The sequence below is a fragment of the Canis lupus genome, chromosome 5, assembly GCF_003254725.2.
Source record: "Canis lupus dingo isolate Sandy chromosome 5, ASM325472v2, whole genome shotgun sequence".
Classification (NCBI taxonomy): domain Eukaryota; kingdom Metazoa; phylum Chordata; class Mammalia; order Carnivora; family Canidae; genus Canis; species Canis lupus.
In genome coordinates this window covers 24,542,742-24,562,617 of record NC_064247.1, presented here as the reverse complement: position 1 = coordinate 24,562,617, position 19,876 = coordinate 24,542,742, and the positions used below count along the sequence as shown (strand labels likewise).

General features: G+C 40.4%; 1 protein-coding gene across 2 annotated transcripts in view; it reads left to right on the top strand.

Moving 5' to 3' along the window:
- The window catches only part of RAB39A (RAB39A, member RAS oncogene family), a 31,882-nt gene extending 12,295 nt beyond the window's left edge, over positions 1 to 19,587 (top strand). The window contains exons 1-2 of one of the 2 annotated variants that reach the window (XM_035717061.2): positions 13,355 to 14,630; positions 14,852 to 19,587. In XM_035717061.2, coding sequence (XP_035572954.1) covers positions 14,533 to 14,630; positions 14,852 to 15,278 — 525 coding nt within the window. In that variant the 5' untranslated portion in view covers positions 13,355 to 14,532 and the 3' untranslated portion in view covers positions 15,279 to 19,587. Of the gene's footprint in view, positions 1 to 13,354; positions 14,631 to 14,851 lie in introns of those variants that run through there. The other variant, XM_025465655.3, reaches the window with a different exon arrangement.
- Positions 19,588 to 19,876: the final 289 nt, after the last annotated feature.

The following is a 19,876-nucleotide window of genomic DNA, read 5'->3' as shown; positions in this document are numbered from 1 at the left end:
ACTTGTGGAAATCCTGGCACTGATGTAGCTTAACTGTATGTCAAGCACTAGATGTAATAATAGATACAAAAATAAGTAACATATAGGGACACCTGAGTGGCTCAGTGGGTTAGGCATCCAACTTTTGGTTTCAGCTCAGATCATGATCTCAGGGTCCTGGGATTGAATCCCACATTAGGCTCCGTGCTCAGTGCAGAGTCTGCTTGAGATCTCTCTACCTCTCTCTCTCTAAAATGAATAAATAAAAATTTTAAAAAGAAATAAGTGAGATATAATCTCACTTTCAAGGTCCATGCTGTCTCTCTACTGAGTATAGACTATGCTCCTATAACTAAGAGACTAACCAATTAGGGCACCTTAAATAATACAGGACTTCATTTCTCCTGCAACAGTCTGAGTGAATGGTTCTGGGCTGTCAGGGTGCTCTGCCTCAGGATTCTTCAGTCTTTGCCATTTCCCAGCGAGCAGGAAGAAGGAGAACCCCTACTGCAAATGGCTTCTCCAAGTAGATGGGTCGCAGACTGCACACACAACCTCTTGTGTCCCATTCATCTAGATTTGGTGACATGACCATAGCTGACTATAAGAGAGCTGGGGAGCACAGTCTCCACATGAGTGCTAGTGCCAGCTAAAACTGGTGGTTCTGTCACTAAAGGAAAACAGAGAGAATAGACCCTGGGAGATAATTAGATGTCTTTCTCACAGACTTGTGGCAAGAAAGATAATAATCAAATAAATGCAGTAAGGACTGTAAGTACTAAGATAAGTTCCAGTGGCAGAAGAAAGGGAGGATGGGGGCTCGTTTCAGAGGACATGTCCCAGAGAAGATGGTTCTTGATGCTGGGACATGTAAGATGTATGAGTAGTAGGAGAAATAACAAAAGGACTAAGTACATTGGAAAAAGAAGTGGCTTCCAGTAATAACAGCAGATTGAACACCTGTACCTATTTTTGCCCCTTTTCTTGAAATCTCACGAAAGTGAAGATAGTTTTGTTTTGGAACCATAGACCCTCAAACAAGAAGAGTAGGTAAGGAAACAACATCAACAAAATTTTGGAAGCAGGAAAGCAGAGGAGGAATGGTGAATGAATTGGCAGATTCAAGAAAACTGACTTCTGGGATGCCTGGGTGGCTCAGCGGTTGAGCACCTGCCTTCAGCCCAGGGCGTGATCCTGGAGTCCCAGGATTGAGTCCCACATCAGGCTTCCTGCATGGAGCCTGCTTCTCCCTCTGCCTGTGTCTCTGCCTCTCTCTCTCTCTCTCTGTGTGTGTGTCTCATGAATAAACAAATAAAATCTTAAAAAAAATAAACTAACTTCTGAGCAATTGATGGAAAAAAGCTAAAAACCAACCCAATATATGCAGCCCCAATGACTCAGGAAATGATTGGCATCAGATACTTCTGAAAGTATAAGGATGATTATCAGTCTAGTTAAGAAAGATTGGATTCTCACATCCCCACCACCATCCCACACATCAGGTGATGTCCTGTCCCCCCAACATTGGCAAAAACTGGAAATTTATTCTTGGAAAAGAATTAGAGTCTCCAATTGGAAGAACCAGGCATGACTGAGGTTGGGCTCCCTTATTAGAAGTAAGGGCATTAAGTGAATGCATGTATGTTGGATGCTAATACGGTCTAGTCCTTTCCCTCTGCCCCTGCTCAGCTCTCAGAATGCTGGCAGTCAGGCCGCAACCTTCAAACATTGGTGAAATCATTTCTGAAGGATCTGACTAGCCCAAAGGGAGAGGCTTAAGATACTACCATGAGTGGCGCCTGGGGGATTCAGTCGGTTAAGTGACTGCCTTCAGCTCAGGTCATGATCTCCGGGTCCTGGGATTGAGTCCCATGTTAGACTTCCTACTCAGAGGGGAATCTGCTTCTCTCTCTCTCTTCCTCTCTCTGCCCCTTCCCACTTTTTGTTCTCTCTCTCTCTCAAATAAATAGATAAGCACCTTTTAAAAACAACAACAACAACAAAAGATACCAACTGCAGAGTTCTCTCAACTAAAGTGATCTAGCCTGATTTTCTGGCAAGTGGGGCTTTTGATCTCAATGAAAGATTGCAAGAAATATTGGGAGATCTGTACATAAAACCTAGAGACCAAAACAGAGACCAAAGCAACCAGAGAAACAAATTTAATAAAGGGGAAGGGAATGTTAACAAAATAAAACTGTCTTTAATTTCCTCATAGAGATAATGGGAAAATATTACAATCGAAAGAAGAACAGGGTACTATTTTTTAGAGGAATATTTTGAGAACAGACAAGCTTTTAGAAACACAATAGAAAAAAAAAAACACTCCAAAAGAGAAAGAAAATAGAGGGGAAAGATTATATTAAAAATTAGAAGATAGTCCAAAAGGTTTGACACACAAGTAACAGGTGTTCCAGAGAGAAGAGAAAAAACAGAGTGGAGAAATCCTCAATGAAGCAATTCAAGAAAATTTTCCAAGATTTAGGGACCTGAGTTTTCAGATGGGAAGGACCTAGCACAGTAGACAAAGGTGGACAGAGTCTAAGGGACGTGGTCGTGAAATTCTAGAACACTGGCACCACAAGACCTTCAGTGGGGAGGGAAAAATCAGGAATCATGTTGGTTTCAGGTTTCCTGAAAACATCAGTGGAAGGTAGAAGGCAACAGAGAGACTGCAAAATTCTGGAAGAATTCTATGTCTGACTCAGTTGAGTCATTCATTGAGTCGTCATTCACCTGGGAGAGCAGAATAAACCACACATGCAAGATTTCGAAATAGTACCCCCTGTGTCTCTGTAAGGAAGCTGCTTGAGAATGTGCGCTCCCCACACACACATAGAGGAGGGAGCCAGGAATGAAGAACACGGAGGATCCAGGGATGAGGAAGCTATGCCGGAAGACAGGCAGAGGTAATGCCCAGGAAGATGACAGTCCCCTCTGCTGCAGGTGCCAGGGACAGCCCAGCTGGACTGTTGGAGCAGATGGCTGGAGGGGAGACCCTCTTGGCAAGATGAAAAAGAAATGCTAATGAGAACTCCTTAAAAGAACAAAATTGGCAGAGAGTTTAGAATTGGATGTTGTTGGTTTGTTTGTTTTGTATATATATTTTTTATTGAAGTTCAATTTGCCAGTATAAAACCTAGTGCTCATCCCATCAAGTGCCCTTCTCAGTGCCCATCACCCTGCTTGTTTTTCTTTTTTTTTTTTTTTTTTAAAGATTCATTTATTTATTCATTCAGAGAGAGCGAAGAGAGAGGCAGAGACACAGGCAGAGGGAGAAGCAGGCTCCATGCAGGAAGCCCGATGTGGGACTCGATCCTGGGTCTCCAGGATCACACCCCGGGCTGCAGGCGGCACTAAACCGCTGCACCACCTGGGCTGCCCCCTGCTTGTTTTTCTTAAAGAGCTTAATTATTTGAGAGAGAGAGTTTGAGTGCATGAGCAGGGGGGAGGGGCAGACCCCACTGAGCAGAGAGCCCAATGCAGGGCTTGATCCCAGGACCTTGAGATCATGACCCAAGTTGAAGGCAGACACTTACCAACTGAGCCACCAGGCGCCCCTGGAATTGGATTATTCAGCTTAGCAAAAAGAAAAAGATGTTGTGGATATCGGATGTTTCTTTTCTTTAGGACACATGGGAGGAATAGATTCCCCCTCTCTCTTACAGAGACAGAATCGTGAGGTTCATTGTGGCCAGTGGATTTGAGCAGAAGTAGCACATGGTGGTTTTAAAAATCAGCCCAGATTCTTTACAATTCTTCCCTTCAGCAGGTGGGTGGTTTGTTATTACGACAAGCCTGGCCTATCTTTATGAATACACAAGGTAATTATTAACTTTAGAATACGTTGTGCAGGAAATGAGAAGTCACAATGTAGTTCAGGCTTAGCAATGAGATGAATGTCCATGATCAGAACAACACGAATGCCAAGAAATGATCTACCTAAAATTATGATGTAATGATACTGGCAAGTTGGGTCCTGGGGGGATATAAGGATGTGTGGTAAGTGCACATGTAACTTAGATAAAATCACGAACTTAGACAAAGACAGAGGGATGCCGGGGTGGCTCAGTCGGTTGAGCATCCAACTCTTGGTTTCGGCTTGGATCCTGATCTCAGGGTCATGGGATCGAACCCCGTGTCAGGCTCCCCACTCAAGCAGTTAGCTTGTCCCTCTCCCTCTGCTCCTCCCCTGTTCTTCTCTCTCTCAAATAATACATAAAATCTTAAAAAAAAAAAAAAAAAAAAAAAAAAAAAGGAAAAGAACATGAGCATAATCTGTTCAAATGACTTGAAAATAAAAGCTGCATAATTTTAGAGATAGAATGAAATGAGAAAAGGCTAAACACCAATTATAAATTCTAAGATGTGGAGAGGTATACAAAAGTATGTGAAACAGAGCAGCACAGAGGAAGTCAAATGGAACCAGACGAAAGTCACAAAAATGGTGGGAGAGTTATAACCCAAGATATTCTTTAATTGTGTTAGATCACATGATGCACTATATTATATGGAGAATAAAATAATCATGAGAAGATGATCATCATCTTATTTTAATTTGGCAGAGGATGCCAGAAAGTGTTGGAGTGAGTGCTGAAGTCTTTTGTACATTTCTGGTCACATACTAAAGAGAAAACAAGCATCCATTCATTATCACCTTGCAGACAATTAGCAAAGTCAGAAACCGTTCCCATTAATTTCCAGATAAACTATTTCGATTTTCACACATAACTTATTCTACCTCCCATAATCCACCTGCAAAGTACAATTTGAATTACTACCAACTTTAAACAGTAATTCTTCAGAAAATGCAGATGATTTCACCTATATGCTTATAAGTATGTGCAATTACTCAGCCCATTTCTCTTTCAGCTTCACAGATCCCTACTATGAATATTGAAAGAACAGTTTTTTGGTATTTCTCTGTTACTCTCCCATTTGCTTGGCATTTGCATGCTACTTGGGCACAGTCTGACAGTATCAACTTATTCAGTTGTTGATGTATTCCTTACAAGTATCCGTAGGACTCATCATGCCTGGTTCTGTGTTAGACACTAGGGTTACAGCATTCCAGAAAAACTGACAACAATCCTTGCATTCATGGAGCTCGTCATATAATGATGGGAGTCAGGCTAGAACCAAATATACTAGAAAAACAATCTAGGAGATCAGTGTTGAGTGCTGTGGAGTAAAATGGAAGATGAGAGGTGATGAGAGCATGCAAGGAGATGGGAAGGCCTCGCTATCATCAAGTGATGATCTGTCATAAAAGGAAAATAGGTGGTCATGGGAATGGACTCACATTCAGAGAGAGGATATGGCCCGTTAGGTTTCATCGGTTATGTATATATAGCCTCTGCAGGCCCAGACTTATATTTTATGCAAAGATTCTGGGATTGCCCAAAGAAAAAGCTCTTTAACATTTGTATGTACGGAGAAAGGTATCCGAGGTTAGGAGCTCCAAGCTTTGAAATCTCAGGGCAGAGAGAGGGGCTGTTAGAGTCACTAATAATAAAAGAAGAGGAGAAACTTGTGTTTTTGTCTCTTGAAAGCAATCCTAAGGACTTGGATCACAAGGCAAGTGAGGCAGGTAAATACAGCATCAACACAACGATGGTTCCCAGAAGGGCAGTAGCAATGTAATGTCATGGAGGGAAGCACTCGCCAGGCTGATGCATTCATAGGCTGCTTGCTGCTGTCAGCCTTTGGCATCAAAGTACTTCTATCCTCTAAATGCCTATTTTACAGTTGGCAAAGCCACAAGAAGGGCATTTCCAGGATGGATCGATCATCTGGTTCGTTTTACCCAAGTAAGTCAGCAAGTGCTCTGTATTTTGTTGCTTTTTTAGAACGCCTGTGGACATCCACCACAACTCATATTAATAGCGTGTACGATTTAGATAGTCTTGCCACTTTCCGATAAAATTTTATAATAAGTAAATAGAACATAAATAATCGTGTGCATTCCAAGACCTGTGGACTTTTGTTGTTGACAACAGCATCTTGTTTTCAGTTTCCTCCAGGAAACTAGATAACTGTTTGAGATACTTTACACTTTTTAGAATCTCAGTAATCCTGTCATTTCGGTCACAAAAATTCCAAATTCCCCAAGGCTTATCATTCACACCTGATTGCATTGCTCCTAGTTAAGGAATTCCTTGTAAATGTAAGTGAACCCTAGTACTCTCCATATCACTTGTCTACATATTATTTTAGGAAAAAAAATTAAGAGGAAAATTAACATAAATTAGTTGGCCATTTTTCTTTCCTAAAGCAAAAATACTATAAGAACCGGCTTTGCAGATGATTAGTTAAAAGAAAATGTGGTATATACATACAATTGAATGATTATTCAACCATAAAAAGGAAGGAAATGCTGTCACCTGTTACAACGTGGTTGAATCTTGAGGACATTATGTTAAGTGAAAGTAGCTAGGTACCTGGGGCGCCTGGGTGGCTCGGTTGGTGAAGCATCTGCCTTCGGCCCAGGTCATGATCTCAGGGTCCTGGGACAGAGCCCCGAATTGGGCTCCCTGCTCAGTGTGGAGCCTGCTTCTCCCTCTTCCCCTCCCTACTCCCCGTGCTTATACTCTCTGTGTCAAAAAATAAAATCTTAAAAAAGAAGATAGCCAGTTACTGAAGGCAAATACTATGTGATTCTATGGATGTGAGGTATCTAAAGTGATCAGACTCTGAGGATCAGAAAGAATAGTGGTTGCCAGGGGCTGGGAGCCAGGAGGAGGAAATGAGTTGCTGTTCACTGGGCATGAAGTTTCAGTCATGCAAGATGAAACAGTTCTAGAGATTTGGTATACAGCATTGTGCTTACATTTTAAAAATTGTTAAGAGGTGATGGGGCACCTGGGTGGCTCAATCAGCCAAAAATCTGCCTTTGGCTCAGGTCATGATCCCAGGGTCCTGATTAGCCCCGGCTCTCTGGCTCTCTGCTCAGTGGCGAGTCTGTTTCTCCCTCTGCCCCTCCCCCTACTCATACACGTGCTTTCTCTCTCAAATAAATAAATAAGATCTTAAAAAAAAAGATTAAGAGGTGGATCTCATGTGCTTTTACCAGAATAATTTCAAAAAAGAATGAATTTTGGCCTCATGAAACTATGTTGAAGATGATAAAATATTTGTGTTTTATGTCCTCCTTCTCTTACAAAACATATGGGGATTATTATCAGCCAGGTCTGTGGTTGCCAGCACCAAAACCAGCTTGAGGACCGTAATCTAAAATGAATGTTTCTGGAAGCGTGTCTGAGGCACAGAGCCTTGACCGGAAGCTAGAAAGACCAGGCATGGAATGATTGAGAAGATCCCAGGAGCTCTGGGCAACAAGAACCACAGGAAGCCAGGATGGTCCTCATGATCTTGTTGCTCCCTTGCTGCCATTCGCCCACTGCCATAAGAAGCTCCAAATAACCAGTTGGCAGTCTCAGCTAGTTCAGTAGAAGCATCACAGGGTTCTCTGGTGAAATCATTCCTCCCTTGGATAGTAAAACCTTCCCATCAGCAGAGTTCAGAGTCACAGGGATTAGAAGCAACAAAAAATTGTAGTGACTCATTAAGTGTAATTGTGAGAGGCACCATCACCCCACTTCCACCCTTTGTTTGCCAGACCACAGCATCTGTTTATGAGGAAACCACCTCCTACTCTAGCCCTCACTTGTTTAAAACACATGCAGCCTGAATCATGCCAAAATCTTACAAGGTATTTTCTCCTGGATGGCGTCAGCCCACTTCCCCGTCTCTGCCTCTGCTAAATGAAATCTTTGGTCTGCAGCAAAGTGTGGGATATCACATCTGTATATAAGGGATTCCATAAGTCCATGGATGGTGGTACAGCAAGTTTTCAGTCCAGATTAAATGTGTGTTACAGTGTCCCCTCCATGATGGTCCCCCCCCCCGCCCCCAGAGAAAGATACCATATCTCAAGTGTCAGCAGCTGCTGGAAAACCAACTTGAACAGTGACAGTCAGGGAAGAGAAAGTCTTGTTGAGCCCAATCACAGCCTCCATCTCTCTGCCATGATCACTTTGAGTCCAAACTGGGGTAAAAATACAGACCAATAATTACACCAGGATATTTTGTTTCACCAGTTACTAGGAACTCCTCCACAGAGGGGAGGGAGTTCGGGGTGAATAGTCACATAGAATACAAATATTCACATGCCCTAGACACATCAGCATACCTCTCCCCAGACCTCCTTATCAGTCCTCCAATCTTGCTTTCTCCACTGTGCCAAACCCTTGGCTTCTGCTCATGATTTGGTGTCGATCCTTACCTACATCTTTCCATCTCTCTCTCTGGAAAAAGTACAAGAAGTCCACAGGTGGGAGGGGCTCTCTTTTGCACTAACCTTCAAGTTCACAATTGAGTGGGGCTGACCAATGCCAGTGTGCTATGCAGAACCATCTGTAGGGTTTTTTTTTCATCTTTAGTTATAGGGAAATCCAGATAGGGCCACAGGTTGAGAGGGTCCTGCAAAAGTAGGCTTTCTGGGTGTGTGAGCCTTGTTACTGTGGGTCCCCTCAGGTTCCACTCCCATCTTGCTATGTTTATGACTTACACTTATTGACAAAGTTCCAGCTGGGTCAAACAGAAAACACCTAGCTCTTGATCACCCCTCAGATTACACAGTCACTGGTGTTCCAGGCATTTAGTCTCTGTCAAAGCCAGGTTGTAAGCCAAGAACTTTCTCAAAAGCATAGTGGCTCTTGACAAAGAGCATACCTTTATTCCAAATGCCACTCCTACCTTTATTCCAAAATGCCACTCCTGTGATTGTCCAGTGGAACCTTCTCCAGGCTTGACAGAGCATCCCAGTACTGCTATAGGTACTTCTGGAAGGCACCATTAAATCTGGTGGACCATGAGCCAAGTAGCAAAGCTGCTTGCATTGTAGCTTGGACCATGCATATAGCCTTTTGGGTCTCCTATTTAATGGATCAGAGAAGTACATTCAAATATTATACAAGTGTCCTCCACAATCCAAAAAGGCCCATTAAGTATTATGCTTTCTTCTTCTTGGTGGGGGACATAAGATACCACAACTTGTCTTTGGGGAGGTTTTAATAGCATACCTCGGATTAAGGGATCCCCTCCCCCAAGAAACTTCACAGATTACTATTATATTTTCATGGGATATATATTTAGGTATATATATTTATTTATATTTATATTTATATTTAATTTATCCATTCTTCTCTAGCCACTAACATGCTCATCACATCTCAGTGACCTTGGTGTGAGAATATAACACACTGCTAATAGATCTTAATATTGGGCACCTTTCTTTTTTTGCACTGCTAGTAGTATCTGTTTCCTCAAACTTCCTCACTGTCTCTGCCATTTCTCCCCTTTCCCCAATGGCTGTGTCGTGGTTTAACCAAATCAACCACTTATTCCCTAAGACTGTACTGAGTGCCCACTATGTGCCAGGCACTTAAGAATCACTGCATATTCAGTAGTGAGCATAGACATGGCACCTGCCTGCCTTTCACAATTAACAAACCAATATCCTGAATTCAGAAAGTGGAAAGAGGTGGAGAAGGATGATATGCAAGAGTACTAACCTTGAACACAGTTAATTCTGCCCACCAGCCTGAGAAACAGATTTTAACCAAATGGCCACCATTTTTCCTTCAATGGAGGTGTCCAATAAGAGGAGTAAAGTGTTCCTCCAGTTCTCTTTCGTGAGGAGAAAAAGGTTGAAACGGAAATCCTGTTTCATCCTATGGTAGAAGTCTAAGTGTGAGGGAAGAGGGAGAAGAGTTTCTCCTGCTAAGAGCAGTATTCCTTGGCAGTGTGGAGTGTCTACTTGGGATTGGTTATAATTAATTCATAGGGACACCAGCCTACCTGGTTGAGTGATTTTCCCCAGAAACATTCAGCAGCATGCTGGGCTGATCCAGAGATACAGTCTTCCCAGATGAGTGTAGCAGTGGGGGAGGAGCTTGGGAATGTAGATGTTTCCAAGAAAACAATTATACTGATATCTCCTAGAACTACGGTATGGATGGAGGTAAAAATAGGAGGGTATTAATGGATAGAAAGTAGTAGAATTACTCAGTAGATTACAAATCTGGATAAAATTTAAAAATTATCACTAAAAATATGCTGCAGGCTATGAGATCTTGATCAAAAAGTAGTATGTAAATCTCCAGTTTGGGAAGTAGTGAATTTCTGATGATGAAAAGAAAGTAGATGAGAAAAGCAGAATGAAGAGGATAGTTCATTAGAAACAAAAAAATCAAGTAACAGAAATGACACCAGACAGCCCATCCAAATGGATGTTGAAATCAGTGAGCAGAATGACAGGAATTGAGATGGAAAGAAAAACAAAGTGCTGAAGTCTTCAGCTTATAGAGGATGACCCAGCAGTTAGCGAATGACAACAGATGATCCAGCCAGAAGGCATAAGCCTCAAAGGAGCAGGGAAGTTTTTGGTTTTTGTTTTTACAACAGGGGTTGGAAGAGAATTATCTGGAATGGGCACTGGGGAAAGCAGAAACCACCTCCTCCTGGTCCTATAGAATGAGCAATTTTAGCATGTTGAGGAGTCTGTTCTGTGAAAATGGGGGAGGGGTTGCTAATAGTGTAGCTTTCAAAGTGTAAAAGAAGCAGTAGGTTTCTTTTATACTCAAAACTAGATTGGGGTGCCAGCTGGCTCAGTCAGGAGAGTGTGCAACTCTTGATCTCTGGGTTGTGACTTTGAGCCCTTCGTTAAGTGCAGAGATTAGTCAAAAATAAAATCTCTGAAAAAACAAAACCAGATCTTTCACTTGGGAGGAACAAGGATCTACTAAGAGCTTGTATCCCTGAAACTGTCTGCCATGATTCATCTTCCCCATTTTACCAGTGTCATGTTGGATGTAGGGGGTGCTGGGTCCCCTTTCCAGTCATGCCACAGAATAGCTTCATAACTCTCAATTTTCCCATAACATTCCTGAGACCAGATTGGAATCCATTCATTTATTTCTCTCTCCTTTCCTTCTCTTCCCTCCTTCCTTCCATTTCTCCCTCCCCTATTTTTTCCCCCCTTTTTAAAATCATCCATTCATTCAGTGAGACTTTCAAAGCCCAAAAGGAAATAGGTAAGGTAATTTGCAGCAAGATGTTGTTGCTTATAAAGAATTATTACTGGGACGCCTAGGTGGCTCAGCGGTTGAGCATCTGCCTTCGGCCCAAAGAGTGATCGATCCTGGAGTCCCAGGATCAAGTCCCACATCAGGCTCCCTGCATGGAGCCTGCTTCTCTCTCTGGCTATGTTTCTGCCTGTGTGTGTGTGTGTGTGTGTGTGCGCGCGCGCGCGCGCACACACATCTTGGGAAAAAAAAAGAATTGTTACTCATCATCAACTCTGGATTTTTTTTTTTTAAGATTTTATTTATTTACTCATGAGAGACAGAGATACAGGCAGAGGGAGAGGCAGGCTCCATATAGGGAGCCCAACGTGGGACTCGATCCCGGGTCTCCAGGATCATGCCCTAGGCTGAAGGTGGCGCTAAACTGCTGAGCCACCCAGGCTGCCCAACTCTGGAATTCCTTATAGGGAAGCTGACCTACATAGTTCTCTCAGGATCTGTACCCTACTTCTTCTGATACTTCCAAGAACTCCTAGAGACCGAAGTATGACCCAAAAGAGCAGGCCCAGAAAAAGCTAAATGTTCCTTACCCCCTTCTAGAAGACCTAACTCTCACATTCTAGTTTTCAGGCTGTAGGCTTGTCTCTTCCCCTGAATAATTGACAGCAGGGATGCCCAATTGTTTTAGGGAAAACCTACCCCCTGGGACAACTATATCTGAATGGGAAGGCTAACATATCAGAATTCTAAACCTCTTATCCATACCCACATATAGAAACTGAAGATCAGGTTATTACGTAGAAAATGACGGATGTCATATTGAGACCTTTTATTCCAGCTAATCTATTATTAATAAGGGCTGTTTTAGAGTGTACATGGCATATACCTTGCTGTAATTTTGTTCTATAGAATTTGCCAACTGTATTCCAAATGTGTTTGCAAAATTAGATATAAAGGGCTAGAAAACATGGCATTTTCTACAGTGTGAGATATGGCTCTGCCTAATATACGAGCGTTTCAGCATTGAGTTTTCAACCACAAAAGCATGTTTTTGTAAATTAAACTCATGGTAGATTAAATAGGAGGGGGAATCAAAGTAATGCAGACTTGGTGCTGAGTAAATTAAAGCTTTCAGTCTAGTAACAGCCTTAATGTCGTTTCTCTTACAGCACTGCACATCTGCCTGAATTCACACATATCAAGATAAGTAGCAAAACAATAACAAATTATCCCTCAATGTTTTTTTAAAGCAACTTAAATGAACCCCATTATTTGAAGCCTGTGAAAGATAGTGGGAGATTTTTCTTACTAACAGTGGCTATGTAATCCAGTAGTCCTTGAGAAAACATTCCTAAAATAGTCACTTGAGGGCAGCCCGGGTGGCTCTGCAGTTTAGCGCCGCCTTCGGCCCAGGGTGTGATCCTGGAGTTCTGGAATCGAGTCCCACGTCATGCTCCCTGCATGGAGCCTGCTTCTCCCTCTACTTGTGTCTCTGCCTCTCTTTCTCTCTGTGTCTTTTATGAATAAATAAATAAAATCTTAAAAAACAATAGTCACTTGACAGTCTCTACTAAGAATTCTCAGGAGAGGGTGCCTGGGTGGCCCAGTCTTTTAAGCGTCCCATTCTTGGTTTCAGCTCAGGTCATGATCTCAGGCTCATGATATGGAGGCCTGTATCAGAGGAGTCTTCTGTGGATTCTCTCCATCAGCCCCTGTCCCTGTGTTCCCTCTCTCTCTCTAAAATAAATCTTTAAAAAAATTCTGAGGAGAAGCAGGGAAGCAAATGAAAGGGAAAGAAAAAAGAGGTGAAATACTTTCTTCCCACACCCACAACAAATGGTGCTTGTGATTTCAGCAGGAAAGATAATGAAGGAATGCAACAGATGGAGAGAGTACCAGGTGACCTACTGGCCTTCCACAAAGATCTTGGGTGGTCAAATGAGTTTACTTAATGATCATCTCAATGCTCAAGACCATTGACAACTTAGAAACAGACATTTGCAATCTCTGCCTCGTACAACATTTAGCACTTTCCCTCTCCAATAAGACTAATCAATCCAATATAACAAATACTAAGCAACATATATCATTTCCCAGGTAATATGATATTAGGTATTGTCAGATACCTAGAGGAAAAATGACCCTCAAGGAGTCTTGAATTGAATGGGAGACATACCAACCGGTCCAATCAGCACATTGTGAAAATGGATATAATCATAATGGCAGTATGCCAGAGGCTCAATGGAGTTATAACAGGATTGCCTAAGAGGACAAAAGGTCAGTGGCAGGGAAAGCTTCTCTATACATGATTTTTTAAAAGATTTATTTATTTATTCATGCAAGACCCATACACAGAGAGAGATGCAGAGACACAGGCAGAGGCAGAAGCAGGCTTCTCATGGGGAACCCGATGTGGGACTCAATCCTGGATCCTGGGATCACACTCTGAGCTGAAGGCAAACGCTCAACTGCTGAGCCACCCAGGCATCCCTATACATGATTTTTGAGCTGATTCTTGAAGGAGAAATAGGAGGGTAGAAGACATTCTGGGTAGAAAAAATAATGCATGTAAAGGCAAGAAATATAGAACAGTATGGCCTTAGCACCTTGCCTCATGATTCAGTCAGGAAATAGCACATGTGAAGGGTTAACTGAAAGTTTAGCAAAGTGACTATTTCTAGAAATGTGGGCAAGGTGAACAGCATCAATCAAGGATGGTGAGGCATTCAAAGTTAGCCACAGTGAGAAGCCATCCACCACCTGACCAGCAGAGGGAAGAGAATGAGATTACCTGAACCTGGTGGAACCCATTAGAAAGGTGCTATTCAAGGGGAACCACAACCAGAAACAGGAACATAGCTGCTGTGAAGCCAAGAGTGGAGATGGAGAGGAGGGTATGTAGCTGGACCTCTTTGCTACCCAGCTGGTGCTCCCATTGGCTGAACCTCACTGCAAGCCCAAGGGTGAGGGAGTTTGGGAAAGCTTTGAGGCCCAGAGAAGAGCAGAGACTAGATCTAGAGGGACAGATGGAATCCCTAGCACACCTCAGATTCACACCCCATGTGCCAGCAATTTCCTGTTTCTTGAAGAGGTATCACACAGGACTGTAGCTGTGACTCACATTATAACAGGTGCACCCTCGTTTCTTCTTCAATGGATAGAGAGGGGCTCCTTGCATTAAATAACAGGAAGAGAGATTTTTAAGATCTGGTTGGCTGGGCAACCTCTGCTCTTCACCATATCTTTCTATATTCCTATTTTTAATCACAGTAATGTAATAATTACTCAAGCAGATAGTTGAAAATAAAAACAGTCCTAAGTGCAAGATAACATACCACTTAAGTTCTTTTTGTCTATCTAAAAATAACTACACTTTAAATGTTCTGTCAGTGGATGAAACTGGCTTGCCTATTAGTTTCAGAATATTTTTGTCCACTTAAAACACTTCATATTTGGGAGCACCCCGATGGCTCGGTCACTCAGTGAAGCATCTGCCTTTGGCTGGGGTCTTGATCCCAGCCAGGGTCCTGAGATTGAGCCCCGAGTAGGGCTCCCTGCTCAGAGGTGAGTCTGCTTCTCCCTCTCCCTCTGCCTCTCTCCCTGCTCTTGCTTGCTTGCTCTCTCCTCTCAAATAAATAAAATCTTTTTTAAAAAGACACATCATATTTGATTTATAAATTCTGGTCCAGGTTACCTTCAAATTTTATTATGGTGCTACATTGTTTGAAAGAGGAGAAGCAGAAAAATTTGTCCCTTTACAACCTGTTTTTCTATTTCTTTTTCAGATCAATAACTCGATCTTATTACCGCAACTCAGTTGGTGGATTTTTAGTATTTGACATTACCAACCGACGATCTTTCGAACACGTGAAAGATTGGCTAGAAGAAGCAAAAATGCACGTTCAGCCGTTTCGGATTGTATTTCTGCTGGTGGGACATAAGTGTGACTTGGCTTCGCGACGTCAGGTTACGAGAGAAGAAGCCGAAAAACTGTCGGCAGACTGCGGTATGAAGTATATAGAAACCTCTGCAAAAGATGCCACAAATGTTGAGGAATCCTTTACGATCTTGACAAGAGACATATATGAACTTATTAAGAGGGGGGAAATTTGTATTCAGGATGGCTGGGAAGGAGTTAAAAGTGGTTTTGTTCCGAATACTGTGCATTCTTCTGAGGAAGCAGTAAAGCCCAGGAAAGAGTGTTTCTGCTGACTTCACACAGGCCACAGAACTAACGTGAACAGATTGGGCGTCATCTCAGGATAAATACCAACATTAACTTCAGAGTGATGCAATGAAAGCATTTAAGCAACAGTTACAAACCCATGCTAACGCTGTTTAGGAAGTGTTAATTCAGAGCACTCTGCTTACTTGCCACACTACCAGATTGGGTATTTTGCTAAATTATCGGGCAGAGCAGACAACTTTTTCTTGAAACTGGAGCGTCTACAGAATTACTCCCATTCTCTCTTTGTTAGCATATAGCTGACCTTAATGTCCACATATTTCAATATTACTCACTTTTCTTGACAGTTTGAAATGGGTTTTTTGTGCATATATAGTCTGATCGAAAACATTTGATCAGGAATTATATTCTCATAAGTTACTTTGTTAATACTGAATAGTAAAGTGGATTTAAAAGTGCATAGTTCGCTTTCAAAGTAAACAATCTCAGAGGTCCCATCAACTAGGACTAAGTAACAACTCCTGCTTAAGGTACCATGCTTTTAACCAGTCTTCGAAATATTTATGCTCCCTTAATTTGCCTGAACGTAAGGAAATAAGTTTTATACTCATTTTTGTTCTCTGATTTATTGCTCTTGATAATTTTATGTTTTGTAAAAATATCTAAGGATCCAAGCAAAATATTTTATTGCAAATATTTATAAAAATAAAAATGAAGGACCATTCATCAGCAAATGTTTTGATGTTATACTATATTGTCCTTATTTAGACAAGAAAAACAAGTTTATTTATATGCCAACATTTTCAAAGAAAGTAAATGCAATTTACCTTGAACTATTGTCAAAATTATCAGTATAGGTAAATATGGAATGTTTTTAGTATTTGCTTTTTTGTCCAAGTAAGTTACTTAATTTTCCCGTTTCTGGTACAAGAAAAGTATAGGAAAGACTTTTCTGGACAAGGAAGATTGGGTACATGTTTGATATATTTAGCATTCAAATTATATTTCAATAAAATTAAAGATAGAATAATAATAATGAGTTAAGGCCATAAAATGACTTCTGAGTTTTATAATTTTTATCTTATTGATTAAATTCTCCTCCTGGAAGGGACATTTTGATCACAAACTCATGTATTTTATAACATACATTTCTGTTGTTAACCATTCCTAATCACAAAGGGGCACCAAATGCAGCCCCCTTTTTAGAATCATGCGTTTTACTGTTAAAATAGGAGCTCCATTTGTTTGGAAAACAGTGATAATGGTAGAAAGAATATTTAACTAGAAATCAAAAAACCTGTGTCCTAAGCTTGCCTCTGCTGTACCATTTGAACATGAGCGAGTCACTTAACCTCACTAAGCATCATGTGTATCAGTGCTCTTAATTGTAAAACTTATTTTGAGAATCAAGTGGATATGTGAAAAAGCTTCGTAAATAGAGAAAGCATTATGCAAATACAAGCATGATATCAGCTGCTCATGGCCATCCTATTACATTTACGATGGATGAGAATTTTGTTTTCCTGTGGTCTTTCTCTTCATCCCCACATTCTGCAGAGAGACCAGAAGAATGTGCATGCTTTCATGAACCTAGGGGATCGCTCCATTTCATGTGTGCCCTCTGCCCTCTTGCCCTGAAGCCCCCCCACACCCCCCACACCCCGTCCTCCAAGGTGGAAATGATAGGGAAAGAAATCCCAGGAGACTTGATTCAATCAGAAGTCCTGTTTGAATGTGGTTTTTGTGCATCTTTGAAGTGGATATTTAATTATATTTTAAATACTTGAACATTTTCTCAGTTCATGGAAGTATTTTTAATAGCACTTATGGAGAGAAGAATATAAATTATAACATCACTGTAAGATTTTGAAGTCATATTGTCACCATTTTCTTGATATCTTTGTATTAATTCCATTCAAGTGAGGTTCAAACTGTAACTGATCAGATAAGAATTGCTGTCCCCCCAAAATGTGAAGTAATTTATTTTTACTGCTACAATTTTAAATCTTACATTACAATTTTCCATCGGTCCAAAATGGCACCAACTCAAAAACTGAGTAGCTAACAATTTAAAGTACAGTCACCTGTGCCTACTTGTTTATTAAACAGCTAAAATATAAAATAAGATTTAATTTTCAGTGGACACCCTTTGTAATACTATCGTTGGGGTCAGACTAATATTGGGGCTAAAGGGTATGATTTGTTCCAAGATTTAGAATAGAACTAAAAGGTCAGAAGAAACAAATGGGGGCAGCCTGGGTGGCTCAGCAGTTTAGTGCCGCCTTCACCCCAGGGTGTGATCCTGGAGTCCCGGGATTGAGTCCCATATCAGGCTCCCTGCATAGAGCCTGCTTCTCCCTCTGCCTATGTTTCTGCCTCTCTCTCTCTCTCTCTCTCTCTCTTTGTGTCTCTCATGAATAAATAAAATCTTTTTAAAAAAAGAAGAAGAAACAAATGGAAATGCAAGGCCCCCAAAAGTGGATACTTCCCCAAGATCACACAAAAGCAGAAGTCTAGTTGGGGCACTTTCCATTACTGTGCTATGTCAAGGGTGTGGGTATGCACTCGTGTGTGTGTATGGCGGGGCGAGGGCGGGGGTAAAGCAGGGGAGGGGGAAAGCAAAGAGAAAATATGATCTAGCTGAATCCACAAAATACTAAAACTGGGCCATAGCATTTTGAGGTTATAGAAGAATTGTTTGTGGTGCAACAATACTAAAATGAATAACTGCAAGATCTGAGTTCCTACACAAGATTGCCAAACATCTGTATAACCTTAGCTAGATATTTTTATCTATATATATATATATACACATATATATATAAAATAACTGACCTATTTTCTTACACATAATTATGGAGAATGTGGATAATGATGCCAAAACAATGAAAATATTTGCTCCAGGCAAAACATTTTGACTAAGTGTCTTAGAAGTCAGGTATAGTTGAATCAGATATAATTGAAATTATTTAATTTAAAAAGTACTTAATTTAAATTTAAGTCTATTTGAATTTAAAATAACAAAATTAATGGATGACGTAGCTAATTACTACATATTTTAAATAAACATGATAAAAATGAAGTAAAACATCTATCTGATCATATAACACATTTGTCCCTGACAAATACTTCTCATCTTGAGTTGCGTTAACGCTTTCAGCGCATGTGGTAATTTTAATCAATGGCAAGCTTAAGCCAAAATGATTTTGTAAACAGAATGCTTTTAAATGTGGCCTTTATATACATAATAGTAGCAAACAAGATTTCTCTGAGAGTTTATGCTAGGTTTCCAAAAACCTCAAAGTACTCCATGATTTTTTTTTTTTAGCGGCAACCAAAGCAGCCTTTATTATTATGAAGATAACTTTGCCAATCTATTTATCCAACTTTACAGTGTTCAAAAACTGAATCTATGGATTAATAAAATCCTTTTGAGTGCTTTTAATTTTATATTGCCTTTGGTTCAATCAAGTACAAAGCTTCCATTGACTTCAAAGAGTGCACTGAATTTAAATAATTTCCTTAGGTCTGACAGTGACAAGGATTTGAAAAACTAAAGACCCATTTCGTAAGCTAATTCATTTTTTCCTCAGTAACTGCCTGGAAATATTCAGTCGGAAATGCAAAGGAAAATTGTAATCTTTAAGAAGAAAAAAAGGACAGAAAGACTATAAAAGCTTTCAGGTTAGATCCTTTGTATTTTAAAATCGAATACATTCCACAGCTGATAAATAGCCATCTCTGCTTCAAAATCTTTCTGAAATCCCAATGTTTTCACTAAACTTTCTGAATGACAATCTTTACCTGATCTTAAAATAATTAATAAACTATTCTCCTCAACTTGGATGAACTGCTGCATGACTCGGTATTTCTATGATCCTAATTACTGATGAAGGTAGACACATGAGTGTTGAGCTGTGACAATCTATACCAATCATTACAGATTCTAGTTCACTTACTACACATAATCATGATATAGAATAAATGAAGAGAAGAAAATTTAAAGATTATATTTTAAATTAGCGCTCCTTGTTGTTCTATCTCTGGAAAAAAATTGTCTTTTTTTTAAAATAGTGCCTAAAACATTGTTTTATCGATGTGCTCTTCGGTGACTGGTAATTAATGGTTATTATGTTGAATTAATCCTATTAAATGTGGATTCCATATTCATGGTTTTGATTTCTACCTTCCATAGAGAAACAAACGTGCTTTGCTACAATCATTTTTTTTAGAATGACAGCCAACGAAAGAAAGGTATGATATACATTTTTTGAAGTATGTTATTAGTGTTATTTGATTTTAAATAATGAATAAAGAGAATGAGAACTATGGTTGTCACAGGATTGTTACATTATCCATCTTCAGTGAACCATCTTTAGTGGTGTTTTCAAAACAGAATCGGCTATTTAACTGCAATTAAATGTCTGTGTGTGTGTTTACAAATGAAATGAAAGTAAGAATCAGATCTAAAATCCCATATATATTACATAATACCCTGATGAAGTGTGGGGCTGAACCCCATAATCAAACATTTATATATGTGCAGAAAAATGTATGAACATTTACACTAAAAATGTCTATAAATAACCCATCATCAACTGAGGTCAGAGCTTTTTGAGTTTCA